Raw genomic sequence first — 17283 nt, 5'->3', positions numbered from 1 at the left:
GATCGACAAATTTAGTCACCGAACTTAAGTTTTCTGATTGTCTGGTAGCATAGCTCCAGCTGCATTTTATCAATAATTTTATGATGCTTGAGTAAATTCGTTACAGAAAAAACGATATTATTTCTTCTTTTGAAGCTTTATTACTATTGTTACGCCATATATAGCATCTGAACTTGAGAAAAGTTGCAGAACTGTGCCAGAGCTACTGTTTGAAGACTGCGAATGCTAACCTTGGTCTTATATAAGAGATTTTTCAGTATGCTCGAGACACGGTTTGGTACACCATATGTTACTATGCAAATGGTGTGATACTTGTGTTATTAACAACTTAAAAATAAACTTCCCTCCACTTATATAATAACACATGGTGTATCACTTATGTTCTGGATAGAATGAAAATTTTCTGTTTTGTATAAGGGTATGGCTACAATGCCTAAGAATTATAGTCGTTCTATCTATCTTTTTTGTAGGAATTAAATTTTAATGTACAAACCTCACTTTTTGTTTTCTAGCATATTCAATGCTCCGTTGCATTTTTTCTATATAAATGGTTTGCGTATAAAATATTAATCCATAATCCTAGTCTATTACTTAAGCAGATGTACCTGGACAGAAGCGAACACTTCATTATCTTACCTAACGTCAGACAAATCGTATTATAACTATTGGGTTGGGGAATACGAAAGCAACCGGACATAAATAAATAAATTGATTGACTTGGAAATTGGAATCATCATATAAGCTGGATCAGAAGAGAGACAATTTCACAAACCATCTGCATCTCTTGTTCATCATTTCCTTTTCCACTGTCAACCAATTTTTGAGGCAAATGGCTGACGGGATCATTCCCATGCTACTGGATCAGTTGGCTTCAACAACTTATGAGTAGGTGGACGGAGAGGAGAAACTTGTTTTGAACACCAAGAAAGATATTGAAGAATTTGCTGGTAATCTCGAAGCTATTCAAGCCGTCCTCGAAGATGAGGAGCAAAGGCAATTCAAGGAGGCCAGCGTGAGGATCTGGTTGGATCAGCTCAAAGACATATCCTTCCAGATGGTGGACGTGCTGGACAAGTAGAACACTGACATGCTGAGACAACAAGTTGAGAAGCAGGAATGAGAAGGTGAAAATGCTCTTGTTACTAACAAGAAGAAGAAGAAGGTATCTCTCTCTGCTTTCCCTAGCTGCTTTTGTTTTTGCAAAGCCAACGAGGTGATTTTTCTCCATGACATTGCGAGTAAGATAAAAGATTTGAACGATAAGTTAAGTGTGATTGATGAGCAAAGAAAAAGGTTTGAGTTTCAACAAATAGAAAGAGGCATTCAAGAATTCCCTGAACGACATAAGACTTCATCTGTTGTCGTCATGTCAGAGGTATTTGGTCAAGAAAAGGAAAATGACATTCTGATCACAAAGTTGTTGAGTGATCGGAGGGAGCTCCTAATCATCCCTATTCAAGGGATGGGAGGAATGGGAAGGACAACCCTGGCCCAACTAGTTTATAATGATGACAAGGTTAAAGCCTATTTTGAAAAGAGAAGTGGGTTTGTGCCTCAGACCCTTTTGATGAGATTAGATTGCCAAATCCATAAGCGGTGATGGTGCTCCAAGTTCAAATAAGTTGGACCGTGTCTTGCAGTTCATGTAAAGATCTATCCAAGGAAAAAGGTTTCTCCTTATCCTAGATGATGTACGGAGCTACAACAGTGAAAAGTGGGAACGATTAAGGGCACCACTAATCCAGAATGGTGCTCTTGGTAGTAGAATATTGGTGACCACAAGAAAGCATGAGGTTGTTGATATGATGAGAGCAACAAGTGACACGATTAATTTGGGAGAGTTGAGTGAACAATATTGTTTGTCAATCTTCAATCACGTGACATTTTTTGATAGAGAAGTAGGTGAGTCTAAGGAGTTTGAAGATATTAGTAATAAAATTGTAGAAAAATGTAAGGGTTTTCCTTTTTGTTGCAAAAGTTTTAGGCAATCTGATGCACAATAAGGGAACAATGAGGGAATGGTTAGGTGTTTTGAACAATAAGATATGGGATCGAGAAGAGGTGGAGCAAAAAGTTTTCCAACCACTATTACTAAGTTTTTATGATTTGGCGCCATCCATTAAATGTTGCCTTTTGTATTGTGCTAGTTTTTCTAAAGATTATGAGTTTGAGAGAGAATGTTTGATTAATCTTTGGATGGCACAAGATTATCTTAATGCAAAAGGGAATGAGGATGAGGGAGAAATCGGTGATGCTATTTTTGATAACTTAGTAGCACGATCTTTTTTTCAAGATTTGAAGAAAGATAGTGTCAATGGTAAAATTATAGGTTGCAAAATGCATGATATTGTTTATGACTTTGTGCAATCTCTCATCAAGAATGAATGTGCGATCATCGACGTTGAGGATGTTGGCAATGAAATAGAGGTTTTGGGTGAAAAGATTCGCCATTTGACCTTAAGGTTGAAATTTGGTGAATCACTTCCACTTTCTCATGCATATTATAATTACAAAAGTCTACGTACACTCATTATTCTTTGTTCATCCAGTCCTAAGACGATAGACTTCAATTTCATTTTACAACTGAAATGTCTTAGGACATTAAATTTGAGAAATAATGGCATAAGCAAAGTTCCAAGGGAAATTGGTGATTTGATACATATGAGGCATATTGATTTGTGGAATGGTGGTTTGAGTATATTGCTGGACAATATCAGTAAGTTGTACAATTTGTATACCTTGCGCCTTTGTGGCTTTGTTTCACTAGAAAAACTACCTGACAACATGAGAAAGTTGATTAGCTTAAAGCACCTTTATGTTAAGTACTGTCATAAGCTAAAGTACTTGCCAAAAGGGATTTTGAGATTAAAAAACTTGAAAACAATTGATGAATGTGTTTTGGTTTGTGGTGGCGATGATGATACAACAACATTACGATTGAGAGATCTGAAATTCTTGAACCTCCAGGGCAGTCTCAACGTAAGATTGAAGTGGAATGTGAAAGATGAGAGGGAGATTGAGAAAGCACAGTTGTGGGACATGAAGCAACTCTTTCATCTCAAAATTAATTGTATGACCGTTACAAGAAGACAACAAGCACTGTTGAGATACTGAATGTCTTACGACCACACGAAAATCTGGAATCTTTATAAATTTTTGGTCAGTTAGGTTGCACCTGCCCAAGTTGGATGATGTCTTTGCACAACTTAAGATCCATCTTTCTATTGGGATGGAAGGAATGCAAGTTTATGCCTCCTCTGGGAAAATTGTCATACCTTGAAATCCTAACCTTATGGGGAATGGAGAAGGTGAAAAAGGTTGGTGGTGAATTTTTGGGAATAGTCAACGAAGAAGATGAAGCGTCATTGAAATCATCATCATCCTCATTTTTCCCGAAGTTGAAAGAAGTCAAAATCGCCTACATGCCGTTGTTGAAAGAGTGGGAAGTAGGCGTGGAAGGGTGGAACAAAGAGGAATCTGAAATTTCAATCATGCCATGCCTTTCCTCCTTAAATATCCGTTACCGCGAAAGCTTAACAACACTGCCAGACTTCCTCTACAAAACACCACTGCAAGAGTTTACCATCTACAAATGTTCAACGCTTTCAATGCGCTGCGAACATCCCAAACATCAACATCTCATCCTGGTAATTGAGCTCTATCTTATTACACATTTATAGATGTATCAATTACAAATGCTATCATCATATTTGTATAATTTGCTTCTTTTCTTCTTCAGAATTCAGACGATCTTCAAGGGACATGAGCAATGTGGATCAAGTGGTGACTCGCAAGCTAGGCGTATAGATTAATCTTCTTTGGAAAGGTAATTCTCTTCTTTTATATATATCAAATTAGTAATATAACTTTTCACGCACATCTTCTTGATTTATGATGCGTTTTTTGATAATTATTCATCTGTACATGCCAAATTCAATAGTAAATCTGCACAGTGCATGGATTCGCTAATCTTAGTTGCACAATTTTCGCACAACACACGAGAGACTAAGCGGATCTAAGCTCTCTATGAACCATGGCCTTGTCTAAAGGTCTCTTTGCATACGAGACGGCGAAAATTTTCGAAATGGACACTCAAATCTCACAAAACCAAGTATTTCAAGGGAAATATAGCATCCAAGTCTTCATTTTCAAGTAAAAAACTCCACAAAATAGTCCCTACAGACGCACTTAAAACAGTATTCGTTGTCTGCACGCTTTTCGCGATTCTAGAAGCACTTAAAACAGGTTCATACCGCTTAATCTGATTCCGCCAAAGTTAAGAATCCAAATACCATGTGATTATAATACATTTATTTTCTAGGAGATGAACATAAACACGATCAGAATCGGTATCTGCAATGTGCTTCGTCATAATCTCGAAAGTCTGTTTCCCAAATGAAAATGCCATTACAGTAAAAGAAACCACACTCATAGACATGCTTAATGTAACGAACTGAATAAGAATTTATGAATGAAGCTGCAAATTTGACAAATTGTTGAAGATGTAAACATTAAACATACATATATTCACCACCACGAATCGCATTCGCAGCCCCTTTTCTGTCTTCTTCGGCCTCCTTCTCCCTCTCCTTCCAGCTCTCGTACGCATGATCATCCGTCTGCAGCTCATGCCGGCATATCGGACAAGAATTGTGCTCATCCTGCCACAATCAATACCACCCAAAAACCCCAGTCGGTGAGTCACTCTAAAATCGAATTGAACGCAACCAATGAGACACATTAACAATATAGCAAATGTTCAGAAATTCTAGTTACCAGCCATGGCTTTAGGCAAGGAGGGTGGAAAGTGTGCTTGCAGGGCAACTCCTGCATCTTGTCATTGACAACCAAGTTCTCCTTACAAATGCAGCAGTCCGCGTCCTCTCCGAGCTTCTTCAACACTTCCTCCGTGATCGTGACTACCGGAAGACTGGCCACCACCTGTTTGCTCGCAGGCGGGACCCTTGGAGCCGCCCTCACGTCATCCAAAACCCCCGGCGGCAAAACGCTGTCGAGGTTGTCGATGAGTGACTGAAGCAGATTCACCGCGCTTTCCGAGTTCTCTTCGTTTCCGGGACCCGACTCAGAAGACGACCCCGCCGCCATGGCCGCCGTCAATAGATTCGACTGCACCAGCCACTGCGGTTGCGGCGGCTCCCGATCCACCGTCAAATGCCCCTCAAACAAATATCCTAAAAAACCAATAATTCAATTCCAATAGGAGAAAATAAAATTTGGGTTTTTGTGAATTTCCACCAAAATTCAAACAAATTTTGCCAAATAATTACATAAATTTTGGGTTTCTGTAATTTTCCGAAAAGGGAAGATCTTTCATACCTTGATTTGGAGAAGACGACGGCTGCGGGGGGTCGTTTTCATGATGAACGACCTGTCGTGCCTCATCGATGCAAGCGAGCAAGTGGGCCTTCTCGGAGGGGTCGGAGACGAGGGAATGGGCGAGCTGAAAGAGGGCGAGTCCGGCGGCCCAGAAACCCAGCGAGGTGTACCGGGTCTTCAACACGGTAGCGACTCTGCAAACGACGCCGTAGAACAGTTTCCGGAGGGACGGAGAGGCGGAGGAGTAGTGGTCGCGGAGCAGCGAATTCAGGGCGGCGACGGCGTCTTCGAATTTCTGCTTCCTCGAAACGTCCTTGTGGAGCTCCTCCAATCGCTGCTCCAAATTCTTTTCGTCTTTGAACTTGAACTCCATTTTTCGGATTCGGGTTGAATCGATTTGTATCGGTTTTTTTTCTTTCTGCGTTTTTGGGTTTCGGATTAGTTATATTTCTGGAGTTTGGCTTGGCGAGGAGGTCACCGTTTGGAGACGAAGGTGCGAACGGATCCTCTGCGCGCCGTCTCATATGTTACCTGTTTCCCACTGTCTATCCACGTCACCGAGTTCCCACGCCTTCTCCTTAATTCACGAACGACACCAGTATTAACGTCGTTTGTTTTACACGTGGTTGCTTGCCTGAGTTGCCTGGTGGGTTGGATAAGGAGTAGGGTTGGATCCATCTAGTCTCATGTTTGACACTCAAAAATTAACATGAAGCAAAAGATTAAGGTTGGGTTAGGTAGCAAGATGTTTGTAGTTTAGGTGATTAAGAGTATTACACCTATTTACATTAGACAGATTTGGTTGTTTTCGTTTAATTTATAAATAAAAAAAATTAGGATACTTAATCTCATTATTATAATTCGCTCGAAGCATACCATTGATCGTGGACCCCAAGATCGGAACCTAGGACATCGAAGTTAGTGAGGTAGACTTTTCCTTCTTAATCCATTCTTATGAGCTAATACATTCCTACTTGCTTAATCAAATCCAGTCCTAGTAGCCAAATATAACCCTTATCACACAAGAAAAACACACATTATTTAAAGAAGTCCGCATACTTGCCCCACCCACCATGTTGATATCCGTCATCTAAATTGAATAAAATCAAAGAGAAATTAAGAAACGACGTGCGAAAGTAGAAAAGGGTGAGCATAATCATTTCCCTTACTTAACAAAGAGAGAAAATCCACCGGAACATGAAGAGTTACAAAGCCAATATACATTGTGCTACCTCATCAATCTAAATTAATTTCCATTGTAAAATAAAATCAAAGCCAATTTTCCATTTGGCTTTAAACAATGCAAATACAGAAAATACAATGCAAGACAAATGCTAAAACAATAAGAAGCAAAAAATAAATAAATCCAAGAACACAATTTGCAAATCACACAGAAGCCTCGATCCTTGGCTCAAATGAGAAGGCAGACAAGAACTTGATGGATTCACCATCCACAAAACATTTGGGCAATTCAATCCAATCATTGGCGGTCAAATCACACAGAACACAGCTTGAAATCTCGGCAGAGCTTAAGCAGATCAGTATCTGGTTACCGGCACCAACACAGTTTATGTCCACACTCTTGCCGTACCACTCGTGTGACATCGCCGGAGGCATTGCTGCGATTTGTTGCCACGATCGAGCTTCCTCATCGTAGCACCACACCCTGAGGTTCGTGCTTTCAAAGAATTCTGAGAGAAGAACCACCAGCATTCTGCCTCCGCATTCTACCAAGTCGATGGAGTACTCGAAGAAGACGGGGAGTAGCCTGGGGTACTCGGAGAAGCACTTGGTGGTCAGGTTGCAGGCCACAACTGAGCCTGATGAACTGAGGAAATAGACTGTCTCCTCGCCCTTTTTGGAAGTGATTACGGATGAGTATTGCTTGGATGGGCTTCTTTGCATGTTGGTTGCCACTACATTTCCAGCCCTGCTAAGGAAGTAAACAGCATTGTCATCGGTTGAGTCGGATTCTGTAGAATCATCATCCTCGAAGTTTTTACGCAATGCAGTCTCTTCTTCCCAACAGGCAGTGCATGAGTTATACACTCGGAAGGACAAATTTGGAAGCTCGCCAAAGACAACAACAAGCCTGTAAGATGATTGATCATACTTGGGACTTGAGCTCATCACAATGGCATGGAATGTGAGATTTTGTAAGGATGGATCCAGCGGAGGGTGTTCGTTGCAAACCCCTGTCACAGGGTTGGATACAATGAAGTTGCCCTGTGAATTGCGGAAACAGATCAAGCCACCAGAAGCTGAAACAGGCATGGAATTGCAGTTGGATTTTGTCTGGAGGAGAGGCGGATGATTGAGTTTCTTCCAGCTTCTTTCAGCGGAGTCAAAGACAATAGACCGGTTAAGAAGGGGATCGACCATGAAAAACCAAGGATCCCGAGAAGGAATCTGAGAGCAGGCAAGCTTGAAACTGGGAGAAGATGCAACTGATTTCCATCTTTTGCATACTGAAGTAAGGCGGAAGAATGTAGATGTTGGTAGCCTCGAAAGCACCCTTTCAAGAAGGTCTTCGTTAACCTCATCCATATAAAATGTGTTTGAAAAGCCATCATCTTGTTCTTGGGATTTTCTCTTCCGATTCATCTTAAAAGCTGGGGAATTGTTGTGCTCCATCAACTAGAAATTAGTAATAAGACAACTGTAGTAACAAACAAGGGAAGGAAGCGTTACTTGTGAATTTATATCAAAGCTTGGAACAAATACATGAGGAATGTGATGGGAATCTAGCTATCAAATACTCATCAAAAGACGCCGGTACTTCAAACATCTACGAAAATGTTGTTCTTAACTGTTTTAGGACTCGTTTGGGACTAATTTTGAAGGAAGCAGTCTAACAAGTACTTCTGCTAGAAGGTTTATAAACATGTCGGAATTTTTATCAAAAGTTCTGAAGAAGGTGTTTCTACGGACCAAAAGCACTTTTGGTTTTTAGAAACCACTTTTAGCCATCCCAGCCCCTATCCCTCCGTTTCTATTTCCTATCTGCTGGTTATGTTGTTGATCAAACAATTCGTATGGCAACGAAGAAGTTGAAAAACAATCCAATCCATAGAGTAAAGATTCTGACTTTCTTTCGACATTATAAACAAAATTGCGAGGATAGAAATCACAGTACAGTGGAAAGCACTGACAAATAAGCATTGAGAAAAAGGTATGAACTGAGATTGTTGAAGCTAAAAAAGGATTGAAATTTGAAACCACCCATAAGAAAATGCATAATTTGGGGCTCAAAAAAAACAGAATTTGGAAACGTAAAGTTAAAATTTTCAGACCCAAAGGATGAAATTGGACCGTTGGTATGTCCAGAAGCAACAGATCTCGCCACAAAGTCATAATATTTGCCCAAATCACAGTAGAAGAATCGTTGCCCAAATCCAATAAAATTGAGGCAGAAAAATGAACAAGAAGAAGACAAAAAAGAAGATGAACAGAGAAAGAAAATGCACCTTCCCCTGCTGCGGCTGCTTCAGCGGCGGTGCTGCTGCTTCAAAGGTGGTGCTGCCGTGAGTTCCGAACGGAAGACAGTGAGAGCGATGGAGTGAGGTTGGTGGGTCTTCGTCCTCGTCTTTAAATTGGGCAGTGTTTGGGAGAAAAGAGAAAAGGAAAGAAAGGAAGGAGAAAAAGAGCTATGGAGGAAGGAAGGTGGGAAGGTTCGTGGGAAGCTCCTTTTGTAGGGGTTGACGACCACAAACACACGAGGGGTTGGTTGGTGGTTAGTTTTTCTTTCCGTTCAACCCAACATGTACTAAAGAGATAGAGTAAATACACAGTGAGAAAGTAGAGAGAGTAGTCGACTCGGGCTCTCACAGCTCTTGGCTTTGGATTCCCGAGCCCCAAACAAAAATAGCTGCACTTGAGAGTAGATTTGGTATTGACCACAAAACAAGGGAAAAGGATCCGAGGGTCCTTTTTCTGGGGATTCAGTAGATTTCGTGATCATATTCGTTCATCGTACATTGTACGGTCAGAAATTATTTGAAATTTAAAATTATATATAAATAATACCTAACAAAAACTGACCGCACAATGTACGATAAACGAACATGATCACAGAATCCCCCAGATTCCCAGGAAAAGGATCCCCCAGATCCCCAGGAAAAGGATCCGGCAAGGATCATTTTCCCAAAACAAGCATACCTATGCCTAAGGATTATATGAAGATATTCCAAGTAAATCACGAGGTACACGTAGCAGTTTTTATTTAGTCTGATAACTTGAGATATAAGCACAATGACATTTTAGGTATATATAATGTATAACAATACGTGATTGACTTAAAATATAAGTAACTCTTTATGGTGACAAGAAACATATCAATGTATGATTTCTTTGTTAACAATCAAAAATATTATTTTGATGGTGTCTCAATCAAGCATTGGTATACACCAACGGTGGAGCTAAGAATTTACATAGGGGGTTGACTGAAGTATTTATGTTGTAGTATGGAGTGAAATTCAGATGTTGACTTGAGAATAGGCTAAATTTATGTTCTGGATTTTTCCATAACATGCTTTTTTAACACCAAAATTATTTATCTTTCTACGTCCTTGATATATGCAAAGCAATACTGAATACACTTTAAATTGGTCGTCTGTTTTTTTAATATTTTAAACACAAAAGAAAGAAAAAGAGCATCCAAGCATGGTTGCAAAGAAAGGCAAAACGACACGGTTGGGAAATACAATATATGCCAAGAATAATATTACGACATTGGCAAAGGCTCAAACTGCTTAAAGAGTTTGGCTTTGTCATTTTTCTGCTGCTGCTGCTGGAAGCTGACTTTTGCAGTTTGCAAAAGCAAAAGCAGAAACTTGAGTGGTGCTTTGGGCTTCTACATTTGCCTCGTTGAGGAATCTTGCTGCTCGTGAGCCTTCAAAGTCAATGGCCAGACCACATTCTTCGAGTCCCAGAAGCAAGCATTTTTCCAAACTAGAAATCAAGGAATAAAAGACAAAGCGAGCGAGAGAGAGAGAGAGAGAAAGCCGCTGATTACGTTCTATTTTTCACTTTTTTATCCCCTCTCTCTCTCTCTCTCTCCAAAATTCCTCCGAAGTCCAAGGCCTTCGAGGTCGGCTGCCATGCAGAGATCTCGATGCAGTCACTTCACCAAGCTCGGGTCTCCAAGTTGGCTTTGTTCTTTCACTGTTTTGGTAATTCAAGTTGGCATCTTTTTCCCCATCTGCTGGAAGGGATTTTAAAATCTGAATGAACTTATTTAATATTCTAAAGAAACGAACTTCTCGCATGTTTGCGAGATTGTTTTAAACGGACAGAGATTTCAGCCAGATATTTTCCATCAAATCTTAAATTTCAAAGATCCGGATGCTTAGGATTTGATGAAATGAGATTCGGCTGGGATCTATGTCCGTTTTAAACAACGAGAAACGCTTGTATATATATTTGTCAACAGAACTTAATAACACTTCAAGATCAAGGTCAAATCACTTGCCACGTGCCTCAAGACACAAAACACGTATTTTCAAATAAAATCTTTTTTAACAAAAATGCATATGAACATTAGTAAATCTTAGATGAGCTAAAATTCGAAATTGTAAGACGGCATTTTGCACGATTCGTGGTTCTTGAATAATATTAACTGAAAAATAAGGATACAAAGAAAAGAACTAGTCTTTCAGCTCTTTTTATGAATTTATGCATCCGACTACATTCTGTCACCTTAAATTACTAATGACTCTCCCAACTAAAATGTTAAATCGGAGGTCTCTGCAAATAATGAAACCCCGGACCAAAATTCCCAGCCTCGATCTTTTTCCTTTTGGCGACGACGACGGGATCTAAAGAATTATGAACAAAATAATAATCGCTAAGAAATCCACCTTCCATTATTTAGCCGTCATCTACTTCTATTATGTGGATTCCTTTCCCATTCAGAATACCAGAATTCACAACCGGATAATCAGTTCCATTTGCATGAGTCGTCGGCCCATTGCTCCGGTAAATTTCAATGTCCTCTGCAGGGGATGAACTTGACTCACAATGATCGATATCCATATCTTGGGAATCGCCATTTTCAGCTTCACGACCTGAAGAAGACAGATCCTTCTCGCAGCGCACTGATACATTGTCCGGAACAGCCCAACATGACTCACCATTAGATATATCCATACCAGCTGAAGCTGGAGTTGAATCACCTCTTATAGTATCCAAATCCAATTCACCAGCAGGGTCCTTCTCGCAGATAGAAATCTCCCTTGAAACAGATGGACGAGATGGGGAATTAACAGTACCATTTTCAACTATGCAAACCTCTTTTGAAACAGTTGGAAGTAATTTAAGCTTGAGATCCGCATTATCAGAATGTTCAATTGCAACCTCACCGTGGATTACAGCAGCTGAGTCTGTTGTACAGCTTGGAATCTGTGGCGGCAAACTTGTGTCAGATGGCACAGACCCAGAATTGTGTGTAGGATCTGCAGACTTGGCGACGGAACATTCAAGTTGTTTCTTTTGGCAAGGCTCTACTTCACCATTCATCATTTCCTCCTTTTTCTTTGGAGGTTCGGTCCTTAGGCATGATGCTCGTGGCTGCACCCTGTGCAGAAACAGGAAACAAAAATTATTTTAAGAGTATCTCATATAATGCTTCTCACCCAAAATAAAATGTGCAAACCAGTTTGAACTAGGGTCCACAGTCACACATCGCATTCGTCTAAGCCACTATATACAATTTAATTTAGAACTTGAGAATGACACGTAAAAGTACACACATATACGCACCTGCTATATAATAGCATATATGCTCCCTGGGAAAGTACCTCTTCCAAATTTACAGTCGCAACCTGTGAAAATCGCAAAATAAGTTGGAGAAGAAATTAGTTGCTTGGTTACAATGTGCATATGAAATAGAATTAGCAGAACCATTTTAAAGGTCTGCACTAGGGAAGGCCATAACTATGAGAGGGAGAGAGAGATTCTCACCTTACTGTCGTCGATTTTGTACCAGTTTCCGCTGAAATCCTTGGTATAACAGATATAGTGTCCAAAATATGAAGCATTTAGCATATCGATATGGACCACAACGGCATAAAGCTTATAGATATTTGTACTGTCTCCCGCTTCACTCATGTAGGGGTTAAGATCTAATGTTTCAGGAAATGTTACTCTCTTGTTAATTTTCCCAAACCGTCCACTCTGAAAAGTTTTGCCAACATAAAAATTTCAGGAATCGTCAGAGTAACGATAGATAAGTACAACTTCTTTATCAATTACTTGAAATATAATATCAAATATATGTGTGTGTGTACATACGTTTTCAAGAAGAAAGCATCTGACAAGGTCCCGGAAACACTTAGTGAACCAACTTAAAGATGATGTGTTATTAGTCACTAAAGATACAGTAATCCAGCATCAATACGAATCTGTAAATAACACAAAGAATTTCTACATATGTACAAAATGTAATTCCAACTGAAAACATCTAACGAGTTGGAAGAAAAGGTTTTCCTTATTGTGACATAAGAACTCTTGATAACGTTTCTAATTTATAGATTGATCCACTTTAACTGTGACATGAGCACCAGTTAACAAAGCAACATATAAAAAGAGTATAGCTGAAACCTGAAATCTCTTCAAGGCAATTGTGAGTATATTTGGAGCGCGTTTAACAGTAAGACGTTTCCAAGCCTTGACATAGTCATTGCACCTGTTAACAGAAACAATATATCTTAAACCTCATAGGAGACCATACAACAGAGAAGAAACTACACAATCCAGAACTGAAAAAGACAACGAATATAATAAATGGAATTGAAAAAGAAAAAGAAGAGATCATACCCATCGCATTTATACATATTATCGCCATCAAGCCACTCCTTGATGGTGAATTGATCTAGACACTCCTCCAATGATGAAGCATCCCCATGAATCTCAACAGTTAAATCCATCATATTTTCGTATTGATTTGATATATTTTCGCATTTTGTACAAATCACCTGAAAAATATTCCAAACGAGAAAATGCATTAGAAGGGAACTGACGGGGGAAAAATAAGGATGGTATTAAACATCTTTTACCAAAAAAAAATATTTATACCAGCTAATTGGCTCAGTTGTTCAATGAAATAAAGAATAACTTAAACAAAACTCAATAGACTTGCTATTGAAAGCCCGAAAAGGGATGTAAAATTCAAAAACAGGCATATGCCATAGCCAAAGTTCGAAGGTTAGGCATGTTGACCAAGTAACGACACCAGAACCAAAAAGGTGAAGCACTACAACTTATCTAGATATAGAATATAAAACTGTTATGGCATTCCCTTTAACATATGTAATTCGACATGATTGTAAGCATCGGTCAAGCTGGCCACAAAAATTAAGAAATAATGACGTCAGAACTGAATTTACACTTCACCATAAGATGCATAACCTGAGATTGTAGCTGGCCACCAAATATATGTTGAATTAACGTTGTCTCTTGAGAGCTTGGATGCACAGCTTTCTCTCCACCAAACTCACCAAGACAGACAGACTGCATTGTATCAATGGCAAACCTACAAAACAATAAAATTCAACAACCATCATATACCACAAGAATTCAAAAAGATTGTTAACAATGTATTCAATAGAACACCCATTAGATAAATACAGAAACTAGATCAAGTGCAAGTAAAGAAACCTCATGAATTCATGAGCATCCTCCTGCCTCCCATAGCCAAGATTACCACCAATATTTTGTAATCTAGAGATAATGTTGGTTGGTGAAAAGGACTGCAAACTTTGGCTTGCTCTTTGAAGATGGATTTGGAATTCACAAAGGAAGCACCAGTCTTCACGTATGCCTGAAAAACAAAGGAGAATAATTGTTTGATAAGTCAAGACTCGCTTAAGCACCTTTATCCTAAAAAAGTAGCACTGAATGGTTTTAAGAGTGTACATTCCCTCCGATGGCCCTTCTCTAACAAGTAGGCAACAAGCGGTCGAGTGGATGAAAGACACTGTAGAACCACATTGGCAAAGCAACTGCAAATAAAAGGGAAATTAGAAGCATATACAAAATCATAGGTAGTACAAGTATGATAGGAGCGTCAGTGAAAGTGTGAGTGCTTGCGGGCTAAAGGCGTGTATAAAGAATGAAGACATCTGTGGTAAAGTTTGCCGCTTGATCAAATGGAAGCACCCAATTAGTGGTATTAAAATGAACCGTAAAAAAGGGTAAAGAAAAACCTGTTTCCACAATTTAAGAGTCCGCAAGGAGGAAACCCTGGCTTGTCCCAATTGAAAAGTTCAACAAATTCATCATAGGAAAAAAGAATCTGAAAAGTATTAAGCATTTGTTAATACTTCTGTGTCAGATAAGAATTACGAAAAAAAAAACTGTAAGCAGCATTTCTTATGAAAAAAAAACTATTCACCTCTTTCGGCTTCTTGATACGCTTAGAGATTCCATGAGCAGGAACAAGTGCAAGTCCAGGGAATGTTTTGCCCCCAACACCAGAAGTTTTAAATCTCCTATTACTCAATGTGTTCTGAGCTGAATTCACTCTGCCAGATGGTTGAAAGTCCTTGCATTCTGTCTTATGTCCCAACTTCCAATGTTTTTCTTGGCATTTCGATGAGCTGAAAAATCACAAAGGTTATAACAAATTTTTTACGGAAGAATATAGGCTTATAGGAATCTCTACCACTGTCTGTAAAACATTCACCATCTTACAAGTATTGAATTCAAAACACCAAATGACTACTTTTACAACATTAGATTGATACCACCAAATCACCCATTCAGCAAAGTTCCAACATCTCAATTGCTACTTCATATATCTCCTGTAAACAACCCCATATATCATTACAAGTATCAACACCGAAAAAAAAGTTATCCACGTTAGGGATCAATCCCAAGCCTAAACATAGGATGCTTGCAACATATTGACTCCCAGCATAACACTGAACCACACGAATCAAATAGCCTAGTTGGGATGAAAGCCTAACTAAAAAGCAGTTTAGAAATAACTGTTGCGAGACAACATGATTAACAGAAATAACTAACTGTATTATATTCGACAACGTATAAATTTCACCAAAGACTAAAACCTCGCCCCCAATTCATTAAATTACCAATACTTACGAAACTAAAATCACCATAATTGAGTGCCAAGACGCAACTTTTACATAAAATGATTAAAGCAGCACATAAATTCACTACAAAAATTAACAAATTAATTGAAGAACAATACCAGTATCTAACGGCCTTGCAGCGAGAGCACCTCCTGGAACCGGAATTCCCACAGACGACACAAACCGGATCCTCCATGAGCGCTCCCAGAATTGGGGTCCGATCACCACCGTCACCTCCTCCCTCGAAGCTGGCGTCGACCTCAAAGTACTTCGAGGCCGTGTTCTTCACCAGGTGCAGCAAACAGAAGGCGATTATAAACACCGAAAATATGAAGTGCAGGAACCAATTCAGATCCAAGCTCACTCCCGCGACATGCATCTACGCCTCCCCAGCTTTGATCTCAGATTCCTCCGCAACCTCAATTCTTCTCATCGATAATTTATCCAGTAATCGATGCAATTCAGTGAATTCACAGCTTGATTTGGGGATTTTCTCGCAATTTCGTTTTTTTATATTTTAGCAGCGGAGAGAGAGAAAGGGGTAGAAATTAGGGTTTTAAAATCATTGATAATTTGAGAGTGTTAGAGGAGACAAAGGCAGCTGCTTATTTTATGGAGGGAGAGGGATAGGGAGACGGAGAGAGAGAGAGAGAGAGAGAGAGAGAGCTGCTTTTCTTTCCCTTTCTGTGTTTCCTGTTCCTCTAACTTCGGGGTTACGTTAACAATTTGAAGAAAATTATAAAATTTTCAAAATTTGAAGGGTAAATTACATAGAACTATTTCAATTATTAGGTCATTAACAGTTTTATACTTTGTCTTTAAATAGTTTCAATGTCATACCTTATCTTCGAATTTGTTGCAATGTCATACCTTCAGTTAGTTGTCCGTCAATTTCTCTGTTAAGTGCTGACGTGGCATTGGGACGGGACCCCTTTTCTATTAAAAAATTAATAAAATGATAATTTACCCTAAAAATATATATATAAAAAAAAAAAAACCAATCATCTTCCCCGACCCCTTCCCTTTCCCTGCAACCCAAATCCAAAACCACTCCCACCTCTCTTTCGCCACCTCTTCGACTCCCCCTCCCTCCGTTCCACCAAATCTCTACCTCTCATGGGCTCGAACCCGACCCGATCCCCCTTGTCTTCTCCTTCGCAACCACCTCCCTGACCCGATCCCACTCTCTCTCTCTCTCATCTCTCTCTTCCATAAACCCTAAAAAACAAACCCCCAATGTCACATCCCCGCCCGGGGCGGACCACTTCCCCGGCCCGCTCCACCACCGTAGCACGATATTGTCCGCTTTGGGCTTACCATTCCCTCACGGTTTTGTTTTTGGAAACTCACGAGCAACTTCCCAATGGGTCACCCATCATGGGATTGCTCTAGCCCCTTTCTCGCTTAACTTCGGAGTTCCCATGGAACCCGAAGCCAGTGAGCTCCCAAAAGGCCTCGCGCTAGGTAGATATGGGAATAGACATATAAGGATCACCCTCCTGGGCGATGTGGGATGTCACAATCCACCCCCCTTAGGGGCCCGACGTCCTCGTCGGCACACCACGGCCAGGGTTAGGCTCTGATACCAAATTGTCACATCCCGCCCCGGGGCGAACCACTTCCCGGGCCCGCTCCACCACCGTAGCACGATATTGTCCGCTTTAGGCTTACCATTCTCTCACGGTTTTGTTTTTGGGAACTCACGAGCAACTTCCTAGTGGGTCACCCATCATGAGATTGCTCTAGCCCCCTTCTCGCTTAACTTCGGAGTTTCCATGGAACCCGAAGCCAGTGAGCTCCCAAAAGGCCTCGCGCTAGGTAGATATGGGAATAGACATATAAAGATCACCCCCCT

At 40.1% G+C, this 17283-nt stretch overlaps 3 protein-coding genes and 1 pseudogene across 3 annotated transcripts; 1 reads left to right on the top strand and 3 right to left on the bottom strand.

Moving 5' to 3' along the window:
• Positions 1-829: 829 nt before the first annotated feature.
• On the top strand, positions 830-3804 carry LOC137740842 (putative disease resistance protein RGA3; annotated as a pseudogene).
• Positions 3805-4385: 581 nt separating this feature from the next.
• Positions 4386-5819, bottom strand: LOC137740851 (E3 ubiquitin-protein ligase AIP2). The gene is made up of 3 exons (XM_068480661.1): positions 5338-5819; positions 4777-5192; positions 4386-4661 (listed from the first exon to the last, which is right to left on the bottom strand). Exons 1-3 carry the CDS (start codon positions 5708-5710, stop codon positions 4512-4514), a joined length of 939 nt encoding a protein of 312 aa, XP_068336762.1. The 5' UTR covers positions 5711-5819; the 3' UTR covers positions 4386-4511.
• Positions 5820-6487: 668 nt separating this feature from the next.
• Positions 6488-9125, bottom strand: LOC137717534 (F-box only protein 13-like). The gene is made up of 2 exons (XM_068456932.1): positions 8805-9125; positions 6488-7996 (listed from the first exon to the last, which is right to left on the bottom strand). Exon 2 carries the CDS (start codon positions 7969-7971, stop codon positions 6724-6726), a length of 1248 nt encoding a protein of 415 aa, XP_068313033.1. The 5' UTR covers positions 7972-7996; positions 8805-9125; the 3' UTR covers positions 6488-6723.
• A 1738-nt stretch (positions 9126-10863) lies between these two features.
• LOC137737273 (ubiquitin carboxyl-terminal hydrolase 18-like) lies at positions 10864-16094 on the bottom strand. Its single transcript, XM_068476713.1, has 11 exons — positions 15548-16094; positions 14729-14933; positions 14541-14629; positions 14251-14336; positions 13993-14155; positions 13744-13867; positions 13153-13310; positions 12937-13021; positions 12298-12510; positions 12097-12158; positions 10864-11911 (listed from the first exon to the last, which is right to left on the bottom strand). Exons 1-11 carry the CDS (start codon positions 15805-15807, stop codon positions 11206-11208), a joined length of 2151 nt encoding a protein of 716 aa, XP_068332814.1. The 5' UTR covers positions 15808-16094; the 3' UTR covers positions 10864-11205.
• Between the last annotated feature and the right edge of the window lie 1189 nt (positions 16095-17283).

Source organism: Pyrus communis, chromosome 1, assembly GCF_963583255.1.
Source record: "Pyrus communis chromosome 1, drPyrComm1.1, whole genome shotgun sequence".
NCBI lineage: Eukaryota > Viridiplantae > Streptophyta > Magnoliopsida > Rosales > Rosaceae > Pyrus > Pyrus communis.
Note: the sequence above shows the minus strand (reverse complement) of the source record. Positions and strands in the feature narration are given on the sequence as shown.

What these genes read in the sequence shown, in the direction of transcription:
- LOC137740851 (XM_068480661.1), bottom strand. Translation starts at nt 5,710, where the DNA reads ATGGAGTTCAAGTTCAAAGACGAAAAGAATTTGGAGCAGCGATTGGAG. An exon ending in GTCGTCTTCTCCAAATCAAG is followed by an intron (nt 5,193 to 5,337) that starts GTATGAAAGATC and finishes TTGGTTTTTTAG; the next exon opens with GATATTTGTTTGAGGGGCAT. An exon ending in CTTGCCTAAAGCCATGGCTG is followed by an intron (nt 4,662 to 4,776) that starts GTAACTAGAATT and finishes TGATTGTGGCAG; the next exon opens with GATGAGCACAATTCTTGTCC.
- LOC137737273 (XM_068476713.1), bottom strand. Translation starts at nt 15,807, where the DNA reads ATGCATGTCGCGGGAGTGAGCTTGGATCTGAATTGGTTCCTGCACTTC. An exon ending in GTGGCCAGCTACAATCTCAG is followed by an intron (nt 13,311 to 13,743) that starts GTTATGCATCTT and finishes AATATTTTTCAG; the next exon opens with GTGATTTGTACAAAATGCGA. An exon ending in TATATGCTATTATATAGCAG is followed by an intron (nt 11,912 to 12,096) that starts GTGCGTATATGT and finishes GTTTCTGCACAG; the next exon opens with GGTGCAGCCACGAGCATCAT.
- LOC137717534 (XM_068456932.1), bottom strand. Translation starts at nt 7,971, where the DNA reads ATGGAGCACAACAATTCCCCAGCTTTTAAGATGAATCGGAAGAGAAAA.